This window comes from Myxine glutinosa, chromosome 8 (genome assembly GCF_964187855.1).
Source record: "Myxine glutinosa chromosome 8, kmMyxGlut1.1, whole genome shotgun sequence".
NCBI lineage: Eukaryota > Metazoa > Chordata > Myxini > Myxiniformes > Myxinidae > Myxine > Myxine glutinosa.
The window spans coordinates 100,842,561-100,864,268 of NC_136268.1; the positions used below are offsets into that span (position 1 = coordinate 100,842,561).

Here is a 21,708-nt window from a genome sequence, read left to right on the forward strand (position 1 = left end):
AGGCCGGCACTGCACATGCAGCGTGCGAGGCCGGCACTGCACATGCAGCGTGCGAGGCCGGCACGGTATGTGGAGCACATGAGGCCACAGTCTACAATAGATTCGCACTATTGCACTATCCACACACTGCTCTAACCCCAGAAAGGACTGGTCACCAACACCCAACCATGTCGTCTCCCAGCCACGTTTATTCTGCATCTACAACAACAACAACCAGGCATTTGAAGGCCATTTTCCCTGCGAGAGCGGGGGTTAGCCTTGCGGTCCCCATGACAATCTTCTCCATTTTGCACTATTTTCTGCATCTCCTTGTTAATCCCCTTTGCCTGCATTTCTTCTTCCACCATCTTTAGCCAAGTCTTTCTCGGTCTTCCCCGTTCTCTACTTCCTTCTACATTCATTTCCATCACTCTTCTCAACCAGTCACTTTCATCCTTCCTCAACACATGACCAAACCATCTCAACCTTTCTCTTCACAGCATCCATCACAGGCTCTATTCCCATCTATGCTCTCAATATCAGGGAGGTGGAAGTTCGACCTCATTTTAACCTTGTTATTTATGTTTTTACTGCTCTAATCAGGTTTGGTTTGGGAAAATCATTTTTGATGCAAAAAGTGTAATACACCATCTCCATATTATTGTTGTTCCCACATGTATGAATAAACCAGTAAGAAACTGGAATGGTATTCTTTGACGTCGGGCCGACTGATGTGTCCGCCCACATCATTACATCATTATACATACAGTACTTGTACCAAGTTTGAGTTTAATCCCCAAAGCTGTTCTCAAGCATCACATTTTTACCTGACATGACTTCTGACCTTTGACCTTTGACAAAAAAATCTAATCGGTTCATCTTTGCATCATATTATATACTTGTGTCAAGTTTGGTCAAAATCCCATCACTGGTTCACAAGTTAGTGCAGCAACAGAATTTTTACCTGACGGGACCTTTGAGCTCTTAACACCATAAGCTAATCAGTTAATCGTTACATCATTATACATACTTGTACCAAGTTTTACTTAAATCCCTTCAGCCGTTCTCAAGTTATCGCGGCAACGAAAAACTATCACAGACAGATGGATGGACAACCCAAAAAGAGAATGCTTCCGGTCACATGGTCAGCGGAGCCATAAAAAGTTGCTGCTATAAAACACCATCGTGGCCATCAAACATCATGTATTCACTAAATAACAAAGGTTAACAAGCCTTACGCCTAGGTCCCCCGTCGGTGAAGTGATGAGAGTTGACAAAGTGGAAGACGCAAGGTGGCCATCTTGGATTTTGACGTGGCGACCCAATTTTCAATAGCGTTCTTCCTTATGCTGAAATACAGCCACACAGCAGATTAGAAGTTGGTACTTCGCTTATTTTTCAAGATATTCCGCTCAAGGTTCAGACATACATGGCGGCGGCCATCTTGGATTTTGACGTGGCGACCCAATTTTCAATAGCGTTCTTCCTTATGCGTAGATACACCCACACACCAGATTAGAAGTTGGTACTTCCCTTATTGTTCACGATATTCCGCTCAAGATTCAGGCATACATGGTGGCGGCCATCTTGTATTTTGACGTGGCGACCCAATTTTCAATAGCGTTCTTCCTTATGCGTAGATACACCCACACACCAGATTAGAAGTTGGTACTTCCCTTATTTTTCAAGATATTCCGCTCACAAGGTTCAGACATACATGGTGGTGGCCATCTTGGATTTTGAGGTGGCGACCCAATTTTCAATAGCGTTCTTCCTTATGCGTAGATACACCCACACACCAGATTAGAAGCTAGTAGTTCGTTTATTTTTCAAGATATTTCGCTCACAAGGTTCAGACATATATATGGTGGTGGCCATCTTGGATTTTGACGTGGCGACCCAATTTTCAATAGCGTTCTTCCGTGTGCCGAGATACACCCACACCAGATTCGAAGTTGGTACTTCGCTTATTGTTCACGATATTCCGCCCAAGATACAGACATACATGGCGGCGGCCATCGTGGATTTTGACGTGGGTTGCACCCACACACCAAATTAGAATTCGGTCCTGCGCTTATGCACGCACGCACGGACGGAGGGGAAAACCATAGTCCCCCTTTCGCTCCGCGGTGCGACGGGGGACAAAAACGCACGGTATGCATGGTACAATGATGTGATGTAAATGGCATCAAGACTGGTTACAGAATCGTTTGCTTTGTGAACCAGAAACGACTGCAGGTTGTGCTTAAACATCCATGTTTGAGATGATTACATACCAACATGGGAAATCGAAAAAACAGGCATAGAGGGGAGTGTATGAATGCTGGATTTGGGGGAGGACAGGTGGTGGAAGGGCTTGTTGGGGGAGGGGATGGTGAAGAAATGAGGTGACCTTTAGCAGCATATGGCACATCCAATGGCTCCCATCATCAAACAGTTCAGAACAAATGGGGAGAAGGACAAGATTCAGTGCAAATGTGATGAGGTTACAACATCTGCATAAACATGCATACGCGCAAGCCTGACTCGGGACTCTGCCCGGCAACTCCAACATGCATGTCAGGCAGGTGGTACATCATTTTGCTCAAATTTTCTGGTTTCATTCCAAATTATGGCCTTGTTTGCAATTTAAGCCTTTGGCGGGTTAGTATCCTTTGTAGCAAGGCGCAACTAAAGCTCAACTGGCAGCTTAATATTGTTCACACAAAGACTAGAAGCTAGTAGCACCGTCTCACCTCATCTGCAAGCAAAGAAAGCTCACTGCTGTCTCCGGCATCATAGTCGTAAAGAACTCGAGCGCTCCTGCGACCAGCCGGCCCAACATTTGTGCCATCAGCAGTCACAGGCGTGGGGGCCAGGGGGATGGTGCCCGAAGGGGGCGCATTGGGATGCAGGGGCCATGCAGGTAGTGGAGTCGGGGTGCTATGTACCAAGGGGGTAAGGTTTTGGGAACAGAGGGAGGGAGGATGCAAGCACAGATTTTCTTCAGAATGTACCAACTCCGACAGCACCGTTAAGCAGGGCATCTCCCTCTCCCTCCTCCAATTCTCCCCAGCCCCTCTCCCTTCCACAGATCTCCCGATGTGGTCACATGAACATTTGCTGTGACAAAGCGAGTCGTGCAACGTGCTCGTGTTATTTGCACATGCCAAGAACGAGCTGCGTGGAGTACTGTGCTGTACATGGTGGTGTTGTGCGTCCCTCCCCACCTGCCAATCTGCTTTTGCAAATCCAGCGTGTACTGGTAACACTGTGCGTAGTACGTCACTTGCGCATCCACATACTCGTGCAAGCTGCGGAGGTGATTCGCCTGCACACCAAAAGGCCAAGGCGAGTCATCACATGCCCTGCTAGATTGCCGTGCACTACATGTGCGCAGGCAGAGGCGGTCCTGAGCATCTCTACGTGCCGCCGTAACTCTCACGTACATGAGTGCTGCTGAGACCTTCCAGAAGAAGCCGAGTTACTTCAGCTTGCCGGTCAAATTCCAGCTGTGCCACTCGCAACTCTTGCTCGGCCTGCTCGTAGTAAAGGGGAAAAAATGGAAGAAATGGACAAGTCATGGGTGAAGGATCATTTTAAAAGAGAGAGAGAAAAAAAGGAAGAGTTTTAATCAAATAAAATTGTGAATAAACCCAAACTATCATTTCAAAGCCTTTAAGCTCGAACAAGCAATTCCATTTGCGGTCACGGATGAGAAGTTTAAATGTCATGTGATCGATGTTGTCATGGTTATAGTGCGTACGCTCCAAGTCTGGGAGGTCGGTGGTTCATACTGCGACCGAGTCGTACCAAATCCTTTTTTTTTTATTCTACGTGCTGCTTCCTTGCTTGATGCCCACACTGATGAGGCTAGAGCACGGACATACAACGCTGGCAAGGCAATGGCAATGGCAAACCACCCAGTAAAACCTAATCAAGAAACTGCTGCGACAGCACCAACGCTCTGCAAAGAGTGTGGTACAGGTTTTTTGGGGTTGGGCAAAGCAAGAAAATCCTTATTGTGCAAGGCTATGGGGAAATACCTGTTTTGTTGGATTATTACTATTGAAAAAAAATAAAAATCAATTTTCTCAAAAACTACTCGCAACAATCAAAATTTGAACTCTACGCTGCACAACAACTGGATGGGAAAAGAGAACTTCATCGAGTTTGGAAGAGAATGCAACAACCCGAAAACCCACTTCCAATGTTTTTCAATTGTAGATTGACTCCATGGGACTGACTCGATCTGTAAACTTTCCAACCTGGATTTCTCCCAATGGCAAATCCTCTTTTTTTTTTTTTTTTTTTTTTGTATACAGAGTCGAGGCTCGTGAAAGAGCTAAAAGTCCCTTCTGGACTTTGTGATGACAAACTAACCTGCTCTCCCTCTCTTCTCCTGCTCTCCCTCTCTTCCAATTGGTTCATCTGATGACACTTGTGAAAGTCAACATCTCTCTGGCTATTTTCAGAGAGCAGCCCCAATGCCAGAAACTCTGGGATTTCACTCAAACAGATTGGCAGGGACTACAAGCAGCTGTCTCTCTTCAGGACTGGTCTCCCATATCTACTGCCCTTGATGTTAACACAGCCTGGGAATTCTTTCAGACACCTGCTCTCCCTCATACACAGATACCCACCTCCCTCAAATCCCTCATACCCACCTCCTGGAAGCCAAATCTGACCGAAGGCAATCTCGGTACATTCCAAATATTCTGCAGCAAGTGCATGTCCACTCTCAGGAGAGCCAGAAAACAACATCTGTCTAACCTCAAGAATGAACTTTCAAACTTGTCTCCCTCCTCTCAAATCTGGTGGCGCCCTTATAGCACCTCAGCCGACTACTCGTGAAATGGCCGAATGCCTTGATTCTGTGTTTCCTTCCAAATCGTGTGTCCCAAACCCCAGCTCTGAGTACCCATCCAGCCCTCTCGTACCCAACTGCTCCTAGACTCTGTCTTTCACCTATCCATCTACTTTCTTAACAATTCTCTTGAGGAAGTTCAGTCATTCAAACTCCTGGGTCTCACCATCAGCCATGATCTTTCTTGGGCAAGCCACATTTCAAAGTTGGCCTCCAAAGCCGGTTGCCGACTGGGCATCCTATCGTACAGTCCTTCCTTGGTACACCTGAACACATATCCACCTACAAAGCCTTCATACTCAGCTTGATTGAATACTGCTCTCCTCACGGGACTGGCCTCCTGCCTAATCTTGCTCGGATTGATGCTGTGGAAACCAAGGTCTTCATGATTATTGGAATCTCCCGTGATGAAGCAGAGTCCATGGGTTTATCACTTCACCATCATAAGACAGGTCATTGGTCTCTGTCTTCTACCACCTCCTTTCTGGTCTTGCACCCTCTCCTCTTTCCGTGCTTTGTCCTCCCCCCACCAAGGTTTCTGCATGGCTCACATGGACCACCATCAACCCCCTTCTGACACTACCGAAACCCAGGATCACTGCTCACCTCTACTCATTTGTTCTTGTTTTGGTGCCGCCTGTGGAACCAACTTCCACATCCTCTTCAATATCATTCTTCCCTCCAAGTCTTCAATACAGCTGTTCATCACCATCTCAGATCGTCCCCAATCCAAAACCATGATTTCTTGTACCCTTGTTAACCCACCCAAACTCCTCCTTCCATTTTTCCAGTGTGTCCTCCTTGGAGTTTCCTTCTGTATCCATCTTGTGCACCCCATGCATCATCTGTGTCCATATTGTCCACCTCATGAATGCATATTTTGTGGCCTGTTTTTGTCTGTTATGTCCTGATACATTCAGTGTATTAGCTCTTCCATGAGTGTCGACAATGTATACAAAATAATAATAATAACAAACTCATACATCAACATTTTCAATGGTCAGATCGAATGGAAGAGCGAATTATAGAGGCTGGAAAATCGACAAAACAGCAGCAGGCCTAGCTGGGTGAACCGAACACTGGTCATGCCCTAAACGACCCTCAGGCACGGATTATATATCATCACAATTCCAAGCCGAAGAAAAGAGTCAACTCTGAGTCAACTGTGTATCAATCAATTTTCAGGCAAATCCTCGAAGCAGTCTGGCATGTCTGGTGAGCTAACAAAAGACATGAAGAGTAGATCATCTGTCACCAGGGTAGAAGGTACCACGGTTTGAAGCTTGGTTGACTTGTTGAATAACAAATTAGAAGATGGTGTTAAGTGAGAGTTATGTTACTGTAGCAGCTGTAATTGCTCTTATATGCATAAAAATAAAAGGGTGAGATATAAATAAAAAACTTGCACACGTGCCCATTGGAACTGGCAAATCGCCCCCGAAACCAAGTGCTGCCACAACACAATGGACATTCTGACAAACTTTCCCACACATCTACGACGATCAGACATCTCCAAGGTGTGTGTTACAGCCAGCTTACCTTGGTCACTTCCTTTGCCCAAAGCTTGCAGGAAATAAAGCCAAAAGGTAATAAAAGGAGAACAACAACAAAATGACAAACCATTAGTGTAGTTAAGGGAATTACAAAAATAACCAGGTAGTTAGTCATCAATTTCTGCACTTGGGTTTTCCTGAATAGTAACAGGAACAAAAGGTAAATCAAGATTGGCACAAAAGTTCATCCTTTGGATACACAGTTGATTTACTGTTAAGCTTTTAATGATTTCATCAATTCCTTGTCATTTCAATACAAATGGAAAGCTGGAATTACAACTCATGTGTTCAAAGCAAGTAAGCAGGTTCAAATGAATGCAAGGTGTATTGGTGCATTACGTTTTCCAGTTCTCCTGCAAAAGTATCGTTTTAAAACCACCGACTATGTGAGATACACGTTAAAAAAAAAAAAAGGAGAAGCAAATAAGCGAATGTCCAAAAGAAAAAAAAGCCAACAAAGCTGCCATGGAGGTAAAACTTCCTGAATAAATCGAAATTTTTGTGACGTTAAATTACAAAATCAATAAAACGTTCAATTAGAGGAAACCGAGCCTCAAAATTTGATCAATTAATGGAAAAACTGATCCGAACTGTATCTGCTTCTTTGCTTTTGTACAAACTGATCCAGAAGAAAAACCTTTGTGCCAAAATAGCCAACTTCAAAAACTCCAGCAGAAGCTGCAGAGAAAACCAAGGAAGTACAATTCGAGAAAACAGGAGCCATTTTCATTAAAAAAAATAACTAATGAAGAGCATTTATGTGGTGGAATAATTGACAATGCAATTGCCAGACAATAATCTGCACCCCGGCGAGGGTCCCAAAGTGGCTAGCCTGTTCGCCGGCGAGCGCTCTCAATTGGCTAGCCTGCACCCGAAACCAGTGAGCCTGTACCACAGTGAGCCTCACTAACTGGAGAGTCTGCATCTTGGCGAGCTCTCCAAACCGGTGAGCTTGTGCAAAGCGAGCCTGCACTCATGCAAGCAAACCAAACTGGCAAGCCTGCACCACAGCGATCCCCTCAGACCAGCGAACCTGCACCACGACAAGTCTCACAAACCGGCGAGCCTCCCAGACTGGCCAACCTGTGACCTGGTAAGGGCACCAAACGGGTGAGCCTGCACCGCAGAAAGCCCCCCAAACCAGCCACCATCCCAAACTAGTGAGCCTGTGTTAGGCGACCCTCCCAAACTGGCGAGCCTGTGTCAGGCGACCCTGCCAAACTGGCGAGCCTGTTTCAGGCGATCCTCCCAAACTGGTAAGACTGTCGGGAGACCCTCCCAAACTGGTAAGACTGTCGGGAGACCCTCCCAAACCGTCGAGCCTGCGTCTGGCGATCCTCTCAAACCGGCGAGCCTGCATCTGGCGATCCTCTCAAACCGGCGAGCCTGTGTCTGGCGATCCTCTCAAACCGCCGAGCTTGCGTCTGGCGATCCTCTCAAACCGCCAGGCCTGCGTCTGGCGATCCTCTCAAACCGGCGAGCCTGCGTCTGGCGATCCTCTCAAACCAGCGAGCCTGCGTCTGGCGATTCTCTCAAACTGGTGAGCCTGCGTCTGGCGATCCTCTCAAACCGGCGAGCCTGCGTCTGGCGATCCTCTCAAACCGGCAAGCCTGCGTCTGGCGATCCTCTCAAACCGGCGAGGCTGCGTCTGGCGATCCTCCCAAACCGGCGAGTCTGCGTCTGGCGATCCTCTCAAACCGGCGAGTCTGCGTCTGGCGATCCCCTCAACCGGCAAGCCTGTGTCTGACGAGCCTGTGTCTGGCGATCCCCTCAAACCAGCGAACCTGTGTCCGGTGATCCTCTCAAACCGGCAAGCCTGTGTTTGGCGAGCCTGTGTCTGGCGATCCTCTCAAACCGGCGAGCCTGTGTCTGGCGATCCTCTCAAACCTGCGAGCCTGTGTCTGGCGATCCTCTCAAACCGGCGAGCCCGTGTCTGGCGATCCTCTCAAACCGGCGAGCCTGTGTCTGGCGATCCTCTCAAACCGGCGAGCCTGTGTCTGGCGATCCTCTCAAACTGGCGAGCCTGTGTCTGGCGATCCTCTCAAACCGGCGAGCCTGTGTCTGGCGATCCTCTCAAACAGGCGAGGCTGTGTTGGACAACTCTCCCAAACTGTCAAGCCTGTGCCAGAACAAGCCTCCCAATCCATGCAGTGCCATTATTAACCAATTGGAGCTTCCAAACCAAATTAAATAAGTTAATTAGCAATGAAAAGGAATGAAACTAATGCGGGGGAATAGGGGGAGAGGAATCACAAATAGGAAAATTATAAAACCTTTAAGAACCCCAATTGGCTCCCTCAAGCTTCTACTAACACCCAAAATGGTCAAACACATCAGAGAAAGCACAAGAAGTGAAAGAGCATGCGAGGGCGTTCAAGCACAAGAGATTTTGTCCCTTGAGCAGAGCACCAGTTACCGCAGCGTTATTTTCTCCCTCCGCTGTGCTAGCTGCCAGCTGATTTGTGCAAGCAGGTGTGGAGAGATGGGAAAAAAGGGCAATCATCAAACCAATGTCAGCTATGTTAATGAACTGCTGTTGGAAACATCCGAGATTGTTGAAATTGAGAGGTGCGCGGAGATAATTCATGTCATGTGACACGATCGCCAAGGATCAGTTGCTGCACGAAAAGCTCCCAATATAAATGCTTTGATTCATATCACCTCTTTCAGTGCGATGACTATCCGATGACCAATGGTGAATAATAGTACGAAGCTTAACAGCCACAATTTGGCGTCGTCCACGTCATGAGTTATTTTACCCATCTAAATGCAAAACGAGTTCATCCATAAACAATAAGAGAAATGCATTCCCATGTGCCATCTGTGCAAATCCAGCTTTACCAGCTAATCGGGTCATTGATTTTTAATTTTCACAAAACCAAATATATTAAAGCAAAGGATCGTTATTAGGAACTTTTCTTGAAAAACAAAATAAACAAAAAAAACACCATGGACGACAAGAAGTTCCTGTTAGACCGACCCCAGATTCGGGATGAAACAAAACGTCCTTACCCCAGCAATGCTAGCAGACAGCACAAAATTACGAGGCCTAATGTCCTGAAAATCAGGCTCTGCCTACAGAATGGAGAGAATGCACGCACAGGGGCGTTAGAGCAAACATGAGGCATGCACACACGCATGCACACCACTCGCACACCATCTGGGATCTATTGGTAAGGCCACAACCACTTTACCCCATTATGGGTTTACCTGGCAAAGCAATACAAACAACATATTACAGTTGAAAAACATCATGTTCCTCATTATCTCTCAACGCTAGCACCAACATCAATCTGCCTTGCAGGCACCTTGGACACTACGATTCAGGTGCGTGCAGTAAACGTACACCTAAAAGATATTAAAGGTGGCATTTGTTCGCCGACATGAGCGGGTACAAAGACACATTACAAGGTCAATGGCGAGTGAGCATTTAGCATGGAGAGACTTGATGTGGTGAGGTGTGAATGTGAGAAGGTGAAGAGGTGAGGACCCACACTGGCTTTCGTCTCACTGGCGCGTGCTTTCCGCAGGCGCGTCTTGCATGCGTCAAGGTCAAGTCGCTTGCTCTCGAGTAAGCGCCGCTCCTTCTGCAGGCAGTATAGAGTTATCTTTAACAGAGTGTTGCTTTATCATGCTTTCTATATATAATGAGGCAATGTTTTTGTTTGTTTTTTCAGACTTCATGACCAAATGCTGAAAAACAATCTCAAGCTACATCGAACAGCAAAGTCACCGCAATGGCCTTGTAGTCTCCCTCTACGTAGTTGCGAAGAGGTGTCAGGAAACTCGTCATAGAAGCTTGAACGAACTCTTTCTCAGCAGATCCTAACAATTTCTGGGTCTCTCCACATTTTATCAGGGTCTTGCCTGCAAAACAACCACCTTGCGTAAGAGTTTACAGCACATTAATTAGCAAGGAGAAAGTACAAACAGAAAAGTTAAAATCTGCATCTCAAGGGACAAAACCCATTCAGTGGCTTACAATATTCACCGAATTTCACAACTAGTAATGAATTAACTTCATGTATTAAGGCCAGAAAAAAAAAATGAGTTGGTGATCGTCCCCGCCCGACCCTACGAAACACACCCGACCCGAAACTTTTTTTATTTTTTATTTTGAAAAAAATCATTCAAAAACGATCTTTTCACGGTCAAATTTGGCGCCGTTCTGCACCGCATGCGCAGTGCGTGCTGCGCGGTGCATGCTGCGCAGAGCGTCGCAAGTGCCTCGGGCAACTTCACCCATTTTACGTTAGCCATTCATGGCGGCTATTGTGTGAGATTTTTCCCGCTGAAATCTATTGATTCGTGCTGCTATGGACACCATTCTCTACAGCTGTGGAAGTGTGTTCACGGAGATCAACAACAATGGTGATGACGATCCTGAACAGGATACCAGACTCGCTGATCTTTATGTTCGTGCCAATCTGAACTGTGCTTCCCCTATAGAACTAGCGTACGACTCTGCTGGCTATGAAATGCTCTGCATCCACTGTGGTACTGAGGAGAATTTGGTTGAAAAGGCAGGGCAATACCCTCAATCTAACATTTGTACTGCAAAGCCAGTACCAAAGCGTGGCAGAAATCTTGTTCAACATGCTCAATAGTTTCAAGGTGCCGAGGGCATGGTGTTTATCTGTTTTTCCGATGTCATGGTGGATATACATGTACAGGTGTCTTGCCCTTTCACTACCAAGCTCAGCTAGGACATTCAACATCATCCACAATCACACAAACACTGTGTTTCATAGAGATTTGGGCAATGTCTGTAAATCTGTGAGATGAATGAAGAAATTAAATCATTTTGAGGAGAAAGGAGTCTTTATTTCATATTTTTCCATGTCAACAAAACTCAATGGAAAGTAGGGGAAAAAAATAAAAAATAAAAATAAAAACCTCCCTCCCTACCCGAACTTTTGAGAAAAAAGGACGATCACCAACTCATTTTTTTTATCTGGCCTAATGAATAAATGAATGAATAAACAAATACATAAATAACTAGAGAGTTCATAGAACACAATACCACGTGCAGCATTCAAGTCTATACTTCAATTTTAATTAAACAATGATAAAAGAATCCGAAAGTTTAACATTCCTTATGCAGTCTTATACACCAGCCACCCTTACACACTGTAAAAACGTCACAGTCACAATTTAGGAGATGGAAGGTTATTGATCACCATAAAACACGTCAATCAGCATCGTACATAGTGGCTACTTCTTCACACCGATACTGTACCCTCTCACAAGCCACATACCGATATTATATATATATTGTTGCGGATCTCAGACGTCGGCTCTCCCCTTATCAAGAGGGGGTTAATCCCCTTGTCTCTTATCTGGCCGCCACGATCCTGGAAGTTATAACGTCCTTCCCTGGCAGCGTTAGGTAGGGTTTTAAGGCCTAGGGATTCGCTACTACCTAAGTACTAACGCTGACCGGAAACGAGGGAATAACTCACGCTCGAATCACGGATATCAGGTGGAAACGCCGAGCGGATAGCGATCCGAGCTGTTAACAATGGCTAACCCGATTATAGCGGTTCCGAATCGTGCCGCGTTTACCCAATGGAGAAAAGACTAGGACGATCGGATGAGAGGAAACCAGGAAAATAGGAAGAACAGATTGGTTTATTAATTATGTACAAATGAGAAGAGGAAAAGAAAGAATGTACAAGAAAGAAAGAGGAAGGAAAAGTACACAGGGCAGTCTTAAACAGTCTTACTCTATTCCCTGGACACGGGCCCGATCGCTCTCAGATTCGGTCTCAGACTTCAGACTCACACGGGGATGCAGATGGTAGGGTGGAAGGTCCGGCGATGGTGTCCAGGCTCCGGTCCGGCTCCGGTCCTCGACCCGTACCAGGCGATGAAACCCGGCAGGCAGCTCTCCGTGTAGCGTAGCACGAGCGGACAATTATCGTGACAGGGGAAGGTAAACTTGGGCTATCGGCGTACGTAATTGGTGTACCGGCGCTTTTGTATTCACGCTACCGGTCTTACTCGCTCCAAGCGCCCCCTCCCCTATGTCCTGCACGCTGCAGTTCTCAGTAATGCGTGCCGCGCGCTCACCCAGTCAGCCCTTTCGTGAAGCACAATTCCTTCCAGACCTTTCAATACCAATCTTGGCTTCAGTCCTTTCAGTAATGAGCGCTGCTCCGTAAGTTCTTATCACATTCCCCCTTCCTCATGAGTCCTTTGCAATCAGCGCCAGTGAGTCCTTCCAAGTCCTCTCAACCACGATAAGTCCTCTCAACCACGATAAGTCCTGTTACCAAGCGCGATTCCTTGCAGTCCTCCTGAAGGGCTTTGCGTTCGCGCTTTTATAAGCCAAGCCAGCGAACGCTCTGGAAACCCAAAACCACGCCTGTCAGGCGATCTCACTCCAGCCCTGGTTGGCTGGTTATGGCTTGCCGACCCTGCCCTGATGGCTGGTTGACGTGGCCGCACCTCCATCCTGGCGCTCCGCCCCCTTTTCGGGCCTTACCTCGTGGGTTTCTGGGCTGGTTTGGGCGGAAGCCCAGCGAGGTTGCGAACGCTGCTGGCAAAGGCGCGTAACAAATTGGGAGGGGCCATGGGGCACAGACTGGGGAGCGCTTAATGGCGTCGCTTGGAAGGGAGGCTGCAAAATGAACAAAAGGGGCCTACTCTTATTTGTTTGCCGCAACGCAGATGCGACTACTGGAAATGGCCTTATCTAAACACAGACTATGAAATAACTGACGTCCTAAGGTGACCTACGTGTTGCTTGTGGCCTACCTATGGGGTGCTACCTTTAACCTTTAGTGATGTTATATTTACAAGTGTGGGTTCTCAAAACCGCAAATATATATATATATATATATATATATATATATATATATATATATATATATATATATATATATATATATATATATATATATAGTTACGGACGCAGTTAAAGATGTTATTTACCGAGCGGTTGGTATTACCGCGACCGAACAGTTATTCCCCGACTAATACCCGATTTGCCCCAAACTTTGGCCGGATCGCGCCACCGCTATTCAATCGGGAAAACTCTAAAGCGACCGAATGCAAAGAGGAAAACGAAGGCAAAGAAAGGTTTGGAAATACTACTAAATTTATTTACTATTCACACCCATAAGCAAAAAGACAGCAGTCACGTTTATTTACAAGCACATGAGACGCAGGTGACAGTGAAAATACTAGCTTATACAGACTTATTGTTACTACCCAGGGACAAGACAAAAGACAGCCTACGAGCACACTTACACGGGGAATGATGATAGGGATTGGCAGGTGGGTGGCTGGTGGATGGCTGGCGGGATAGGGAGGTCCAACTAGTTCTGCAGCTGATCGACTCGTGGGCAGCCGCCGCTCCTTCGCGGCCCTGCTCCAAACTGCCGTCCAGGCCTCACGCTGCTGTGGCTGCAGTTTCAGTGGCTCCAACTGCAGCAAATGCAGTTTCAGTGGCTCGAGCTGCAGCAAGTGCAGTTTCGGTGGCTCGAGCTGCAGTTCAACCCTGGACTTCTTTCGCAGTTTCTCTGTCGTCAAAGCTCATCTCCCTTGTCTCTTCTTGGGAACGCCCTGCCGTGGGTTATATAGGCCCCATCCCTCAACCTTCGCGAACCTCCTCGATGTTTCTCTCCACACCCTCTCCAAGTCCAACCCCTTGTTCGTGGTTGGTTGAGTGGGGCTGACTCACTCCTCCCCTCTATGACGAGGTGGGGACCCGCCTTTCTTCCCCAACCCTGCCTCGTGGTCAATGGCGGATGAAGGGAAAACCGCCCAAAATGCAGTTGGCAATTGATGAAAAGGGGGAATGGAAGTTTTGGGAGTGGGAATGAAGGGAATCTATCTCTTTCACTGGTGCAATGGAGTATTTCAATTAATGGGAGACACAGCCTTACCCTAAAACACATAATAAGATATAACTGTTGAACAGGGGTATTCTATGATTAGCTGTGGTGTGGGTGCTCTATGGACTAATTATGGGATGCCCTTTGACCTTTACACAGCTCCGGAGGCAGGAGGCGCAGAATAACAATAATAATAATAATAAAGCACACAATAAAAAAAAACAGTCCTCATATCCGCAACAATATATATATATATATACATATATATATATATATATATATATATATTGTTATGGATACGGGGGACGGCACTCACGTTAGCAAGGGGGGGTTAATCCCCTTGTCCTGTTAAGCTGGCCGTCCGACCATTCCTGGGAGGATGACGTCACTTCCGGCCGATGGTACGTAGGGTCGTAAGCCCAATTTGTCTTACTACCTAAGTATTACCACCGGCCATCAGCGAGGAAATACTCCGGCCCGGGCTGCAGCGTAATGGATGGATTGCGCCGAGCGAAGCGAGCTGCGACTCGGGCCGTTAACGATGACTAAACCTGATTATAGCGGTTCCTACTCGTGCCACAGATATCAATAGGGAAAACACGAAAGCGATCGGACGAGAAAGAAACCAAAGTAAGAAGAAAGAACACAGGTTTATTAACTAACTATAAGGAAATGAAAGGGGCGAGTATATACAGGAAATGGAAGGAGCAGAAGGACACAGAGCAATTCTTAAACAGGCTTACTTATCCCCAGGACAATACAGACAGAACAAACTCACGTACACGAATGGGAATTGCAGGAAGGAATGGCTGGAAGGATGAGAGGGGCAGACGGTCCACAGAGCTGGCGGGCAGGGAGGTCCGGGGATAGCGGCACGCCGTTGGTGTCCCGCGTGCACGCCCTCGCTCAGGTTCAGCGGCGAAAACCCGGTCGTCAGCGCTGGTTATTACTCAACTCAACTGCAGCTCGTCTCTCGCAGCTTATCTGAATTCTCTCTGAATTCTACTGCAGCACGTCTGACTCAATTCAACTGCAGCACGTCTCAGCTCAGCTGGTGTCTCTTGGTTCTTCCTCCTCGGTCATCTCCCTAAGCAGTCCCTCCCAGTTGCTTTTATTGCTCTTGGCCGTATCAAGCCGCGCGGGCTGCGATGACACGCCTACCGGTTGGGCTCACCTCGGCGCTGGTTGGTCGGTAAGGGCTAGCTGACTCCACCTCTGATGACGATGAGGTGCCACGCCCGTGTTCTGGCGGCTCCTCCCCCCTTCTTCGCCGAGATGAGCACATGGCAATGGTGGCTTGTGGGATAGAAAACCACTCGCACCGCTTTTGAAAAGAACGAAAGGGACCTATCTTATTTGATTAATGCAACGTAGAGTCAAAAAAAAAAAAAATAGTCTAAAAATAGTCAAACTATTGGAAACACAGCCTTACCTGAAACACATAATAATGAAATAACTACAAAGAGGGCCTATGGTTCGCTACGTGTTGCAATGTGGACTAACTAGGGGACGACCTTTGACCTTTACAAGAAATGGAGGTATTTACAAAGGGGTATATTTACAACAATTTACAAGTGCAGGGTTCTCAAAACCCCAACTATATAAATATATATATAAATATATATATAATATATATATATATATATATATATATATATATATATATATATATATATATATATATATATATATATATATATATATATATATATATATATAGTTACGTTTGTAGGGGGTAGCGATGCCATAGAGCAGGTAGAGTGTATAGATTAGTGTGCTCCGACTGTCGCGAAAAAGAAGAACCACCTCGATGTACGCTAAGTAGGGATCCGGTAGACAATGTCATGTAAGTGTACCTTCCTCCCCATTACGAGGAGTGGGGTATGTTAAGTAGCTCAGGGATTATGGGTAATTTATCCCTTGTATGTCGTTACCTCTGTACTTTATTCCTATGTCCCTTTTGGCACCACACCATAGACACTAGCCAAAATCGCCCATTAAACACCCCTAATTAATAAAACCACCGGAAGTCAGGCATGAAGCACTGCCACTGACAACCCTGACTTTGGAAACACATGGGACGAAAGATATGCGAGGCCACGCCCCGAGGAGCCGTGATCGGGTGGGGTTTGATTGACGGAGGGGACGGGTAAGATGGAACTCGCTGATAGTATAGGGTCGGGACGGAGACGTGTTGAGATGACGTCAGAGCCCGAGGAACAAAAGACTGTGTCCCCGACATTTTGCCCTCTTACAGAACGCTCTGACCGATATTGGTCGCTCTTGTGCATTCTCGCCCTGAACCTCGTAAGAATGGTGGCATTTTGCTCTCGGGCTCAAGGAAGCGATCGTGAATGGAAGCGATCTCCGTGTTTGAAGATCTTGCTGGTGGTCGTAAGGAGTGAGGAGTTCGTGAGGAGCAGGTAGAGCCGCGGCCCAGGAACTGCGGTTTTCCATGCGGACGACGGGTGGACAAGCACGGCGTGGAACAGCGGGCTGCAGGCCAACTTCGCACTAATGGGCGCGGCCTCGTGAAACGAGGGCAGACTGAGGCCTACTCGCACCAACGAACGAGCGCACTTTCCCGCCAAGAACGGAGCGTCCAGACTGCGCACTCGGGGCCTGGACGAGTCCTGACGAGACACACCGGTCGAGTCGAGCTAAGTGCAATTGAATAACCAAACACATTTATTTTCAGTTATCTTTCCCTTTGTCTGTGTCCAGGGACGTCCCATTTAGGATTTCATTTACCGTGCATTATTTTGTATTACCGGCATTTCTTTTAATAAAGACGGCATTTATTCTTGTACATTTTAAACCTGTGTCGGTTGAGATTATTTATCCAGGTGTGAAGATGTCAGGTGGAAGCCGTTGAGGTAAGGCTCTGGGTTCCCCCCTCCCTCTTGCTCCCCTACGCGTATTAACTCCGCTATATTTTTTTGAACTGAACGCCTCGGAGTAACAGCTCGTTCGGCTATCCGTTCCTTGGAAAGATTTTAATTACCAGGAACGTGACAATATATATACGCATGGTTCTTGGAAGTATTATGAAGGCGATTTGTGTTTTAAAGTTTTCAAGTCTATAATGCAATGCAAATAAATATTGAGGTTTCAAGGCGTTTAAATAAATAAATTCCAGGTTCTAACGCCGTTTAACCTAGTGTCTATTGGTTCTATATGCTTGTTTGTGTCATTTATGATGCCCTTAAAAAAACAGTATGCTTCCTGTTTGGAATGATTTCCAATTTTGTTTGAGTGCCAGACAGGCAGATAGAGTAAAAATATCTCACTCATCTTTGCGCACATGCAGTCAGGATGAATTCAAAGTCAAAGTAAGTTAAAACTAAAGACTTTTCTTACTATTTAGGTTTTTTGTATTTTTTTGTATACAAAGCTGATGCTTGTGTAAGAGCTAAAACATAGAACATATAATAAAGGGAGTGGGAGACAAGAGGGGGAGATAGAGGGAAGCACAACAGTAGAGAACAGGGACATCGGTAGATGTGTGGATGAGAGAGGACTGGGGGGAGGGTGGGGTGGATTAGCAGTGGTACACGGGATAAAGAAATGGACACAACTAGGACTTTCAGGAAAGAAAACTGAATTTGAAAAGTATGGATTTGGGTGTATTAATGGGGTATTAACTGGTGTAACAATTGGGGTGTATTAACAGAGGTAGAAAAGGTCACAGTTTTGGATGGGGAAAGATAAGAGGTGGTGGTGAACAGCTGTTTTAAAGCCCTGAATGGAGGAAAGGGATTGAAGAGTGTGTGAGAGTTTGTCCAGAGGTGGAAGAAAAGAGGAATGAAAGAGTAAAGGTGAGCAGAGTGTCTTGATTTTGACAGTTTCACCAAAAGAGGGTTGCTGGCAGATCTTGTGTGTCCTGAAGGAATATTTGGGGGAGCTGGGGGAGCTAGGCCGGAGAGGAGTCGGTAGAAGACAAAGACCACCAACCTGTCTGCGGTGAGCGAGTGAAAGGCCCTCAGAATCGGCTTCATCACGGGAGATACCAATGATTGTAAAAGCATTGGTTTCTACAGCGTGAAGCCGAGCTAGATGTGAAGCAGGAGCACCAGCCCAGAAGGGAGGGAAGTATTCCATCGAGCTGCGGATGAAAGCTTTGTATGTGTTGAGGAACTCAGTAATGCCGAGGAAGGGTTTTGCACGATGGAGCATGCCCAGTCGGCGACTGGCTTTGAAGGTCAGCTTGGAAATGTGGTTTTGCCAGGAAAGATCATAGCAGATAGTGGGGCCCCAAAATCTTGAGTGACAGAACTTATTTGCGAGGATTGTTGAGAAAGTAGATGGGAGGGTTTTCCGGTCGGTCTTTTCCAAGAGACATAGTGAGAGTGTGATATTTGTCAGGATTGAAAGACATGTTCTACTTGTTTGAACAGTTTGCGATTTTGTCCAGGTCTGCAGAGAGTGAGGAGGCTGCAGACTATCGATCTGAGAGATGAGAGATGAGAGATGGAGCAGTAGAGAGTGGAGTCATCAGCAAAAAAGATAGAGAGGATTTTCCAGAAAGTAAGAGAGATCATTGATGAAGAGCAGAAAAAGCACAGGGCCCAGAACTCTGCCTTGCAGAATGCCAGCCTGGACAGGAAGGGGAGATGAGAGAATTCCATTTGAGCCACACAAGGACTATGACAGGAGAGGAGGTCGGCGGGCCATGCATGGATATTTCCATGGATACCATAAGAGGAGAGTTTGGTGAGCAGAGCGGGGTGCCAGACCGTATCGAAGGCACGAGATATGTCAAGGGAGACGGCTGATTTCCTGTTTGGCATTTTGTTCCAATTTCAAGTTGTGTTCAAAATATAACATTCAAATTATAGATAGATGGGCCGACGGATGGACGGACGGACATGAACCAAATGCTTAACTCCGCTTTTTGCTTTGCATGCGTGGGGTAAAAAGTAACATCCCCAGATCCACCAAACCCAAGGAAGGAAAATGTGTGACTGCTTCCATGACAACATCGACTCATTAAATAGTCTAATCATCTAATGAGGATTGACCAGATTACTCTCATGGCCGTCACAACATTTGGCATGCTCCTCCTCTTGCAGCAATGGATGGAGACACTGGACCCTATAAACGAAGGGGGTCAGTTCGGTGGCTCTGGACATATACCGTGGCATTGACATCCTGTTCTGCCTCCACCTGTGGCATACAAGGCAGTCTCCATTCATAGTAAGCTACATCACCAATGGCACCTTCTAATTTGCAGGCCTGATGGAGTTCCGAGTGTCTGAAAACAGCATTTTTGGTCTAGTTATTTTTTCGCGAACTTCCCACACCTTGTTTTGCCGACGATTCTACATTACGTCGGACAGTTGCGGATCCCAGCAAAAGACTGGCAGCAGTGGCATCGCCCTTACAATGGACATGAAGATTATTTTAAAATATAGCCCAATGCCAGGAGCATGTAAACAGGTAAAGCTAACATTTTTCCAGTCTTTCCCAAAAGTTAATCCTCCTAAATTCCTTTATGATGAATGATATTGAGACAAGCAATCACGTTAAATCCTGCCAAAAGTAGCTTTTGAATGAAAAAGACCGACAGTCACTGTTATAACAAAACACCAGAGCACACACGTTAACCGTCGAGCAGGTGATGTGGATATCTGCTCTGGTGACTGACCGTATGGTGTACTGGAGCCAAACTCATTGCCCGCGTCGGTCATAAACTGGCCCAGTAGCTCCACATTGCACTGTCGTGCAGGGACCTTCTTTTCGAGCTTCTCGTACACAAAATCCTCCATCCGTGTTCCTGTAAAAGGGTGTGTACACAATTAGCCCGGCGGTCATGGACACGGAGTAACGCTGAGGCACAACAGCCAGATGGAACTTGGTGTCTATCTCCACCACAAAGTTAATAGCAGATAAGGCAATTAGCCACAAAGTGTTCGTTCTGCACGGCATTCAAAGGTAACTACAAAATGACTTCACACCACAAAGCAAAAGGAATCTTGGGAGTCATAAGAGCATTCCAATATCGTGGGGGGTTCAAAATGGTGTTTGTTTGATTTTTGTATGCAGCCTGTGACTGCTTGTTGCATCATTTATCTGGAAGCGCGTTTGTGCCACTGATGCAGTGCCCCAATTACCAGTGAGCTGGTACTCAATTTGCCGACCACGGAAGGATGACAGGCTAAGTCAACCCCCTTGGAGTTAATTCAACGATCGACCGGGATTCAAACTCAGGATCCAGCCAGCACCCTAACCGTTAAGGCAACACCAGGCTTAAAATGGTGTAATTTCATTTGGTGAAAGAGAGCTGGGCCCATGGGCTTCACATCTGGTCAAACACACAAATTCTCACCACCTCGTCAAGGTACTGGATTACACCGGATGGGTCAAAACACTCCAACTTGAATTTCGAACAAATATGGAACCTTGATGGTTATATCATGCAGTGAACATGCTCAGGCCAGAATGGCAATGACAGAGAAATGTTGGTAATTTTGTATCATTGAGTAAATGAGTAAGTGAAGATATGGAAAAGGCCTCCCCCTACTGTCCTTGCTGTGTCGTGCAATTAAAATTACATCGATGCATTGCTTGTACAGATACGACGAACCTGGGTTGGGCTGCAGCAGCACTTCTGTCTGTCGCATTATCTTCTCTGTCCAGTGGCGAGTCATGTCTGCTCGTGCCATGAGATTCTCAAAGTGCGCGTCAAGTTCCGTTTTCTCCGCATGGCCCAACTTCTCTTCCGTGAACTGTCGACACAGTAGTGATTGTGGCTTCACACTTCTCCAGAAACACTGGCAGTGCACGGTACATCCATGGAAACCACACAAGCTGATAACCGGGGGTAGTTAGCGTAACTCAAATCGATGTTCAACGTCTGTAACCAAAAGATCCCTCTGTACCCATAGTCATACACACGATGATGGAGCCAACAGTCCGTGGCGGTCACAACGGGCTTGACACCGTTAGCTTAGTCGTGCCAAAGTGTACGTTTAACTCGCGACATATTTTGCTTCTCGTTAACCCATCGTATGGAGGCTGCGTATCAATAGTGACATAAACTAAGCATTAAACCAAGTACAGCCCAGGAATGCAAGCATCCATTTGATTCCTTAATGTGCCAAACTAAAGTGCACATCTTCTCTTGATAGGAAACATCTCACGTACTCAAGAATGCGGAGCCTTCATCTGACACACAACGCATTCCGTTTCACTTAATGCAGCACAAGCGAGAGGAAACAAACACACTTAACTAAAGCAAAGTCAGAACAACAGTAAAAGGCATTTCATGCATCCTGAATGTAACATCCATCAAAATATGTCATTATTAGTGATGTGAAATGAATCTTTATGTTCTAAAGTTTTGTTGTATCTTCTTCATGGGCCAAATGATCATCAGGTAGTGAAACAGGTCCAAACGATTTGTCAATTCCCATTTCTACTTTCCGTCCTCACTTGGTCAGATAGAAAGCAGACGTGGGCACTTCATTCGAATGCGAGTTTGAAACTT

The 21,708-nt window shown here is 46.4% G+C and overlaps 1 protein-coding gene across 7 annotated transcripts in view; it reads right to left on the minus strand.

The window, feature by feature from the left end:
* SH3GLB1 (SH3 domain containing GRB2 like, endophilin B1) overlaps positions 1-21,708 on the minus strand; it is a 28,096-nt gene that overhangs the window by 1,282 nt on the left and 5,106 nt on the right. The window contains exons 2-12 of one of the 7 annotated variants that reach the window (XM_068124963.2): positions 20,806-20,947; positions 19,867-19,995; positions 10,112-10,245; positions 9,873-9,965; positions 9,391-9,453; positions 8,795-8,833; positions 6,365-6,388; positions 3,408-3,497; positions 3,189-3,289; positions 2,715-2,901; positions 1,218-1,328 (exon numbers count right to left, since the gene is read on the minus strand). In XM_068124963.2, the coding sequence (XP_067981064.2) occupies positions 1,308-1,328; positions 2,715-2,901; positions 3,189-3,289; positions 3,408-3,497; positions 6,365-6,388; positions 8,795-8,833; positions 9,391-9,453; positions 9,873-9,965; positions 10,112-10,245; positions 19,867-19,995; positions 20,806-20,947 (1,023 nt within the window). In that variant the 3' untranslated portion in view covers positions 1,218-1,307. The remainder of the gene's footprint in view (positions 1-1,217; positions 1,329-2,714; positions 2,902-3,188; positions 3,290-3,407; positions 3,498-6,364; positions 6,389-8,794; positions 8,834-9,390; positions 9,454-9,872; positions 9,966-10,111; positions 10,246-19,866; positions 19,996-20,805; positions 20,948-21,708) is intronic. The other 6 variants (XM_068124960.2, XM_068124962.2, XM_068124961.2 and 3 more) reach the window with 6 other exon arrangements.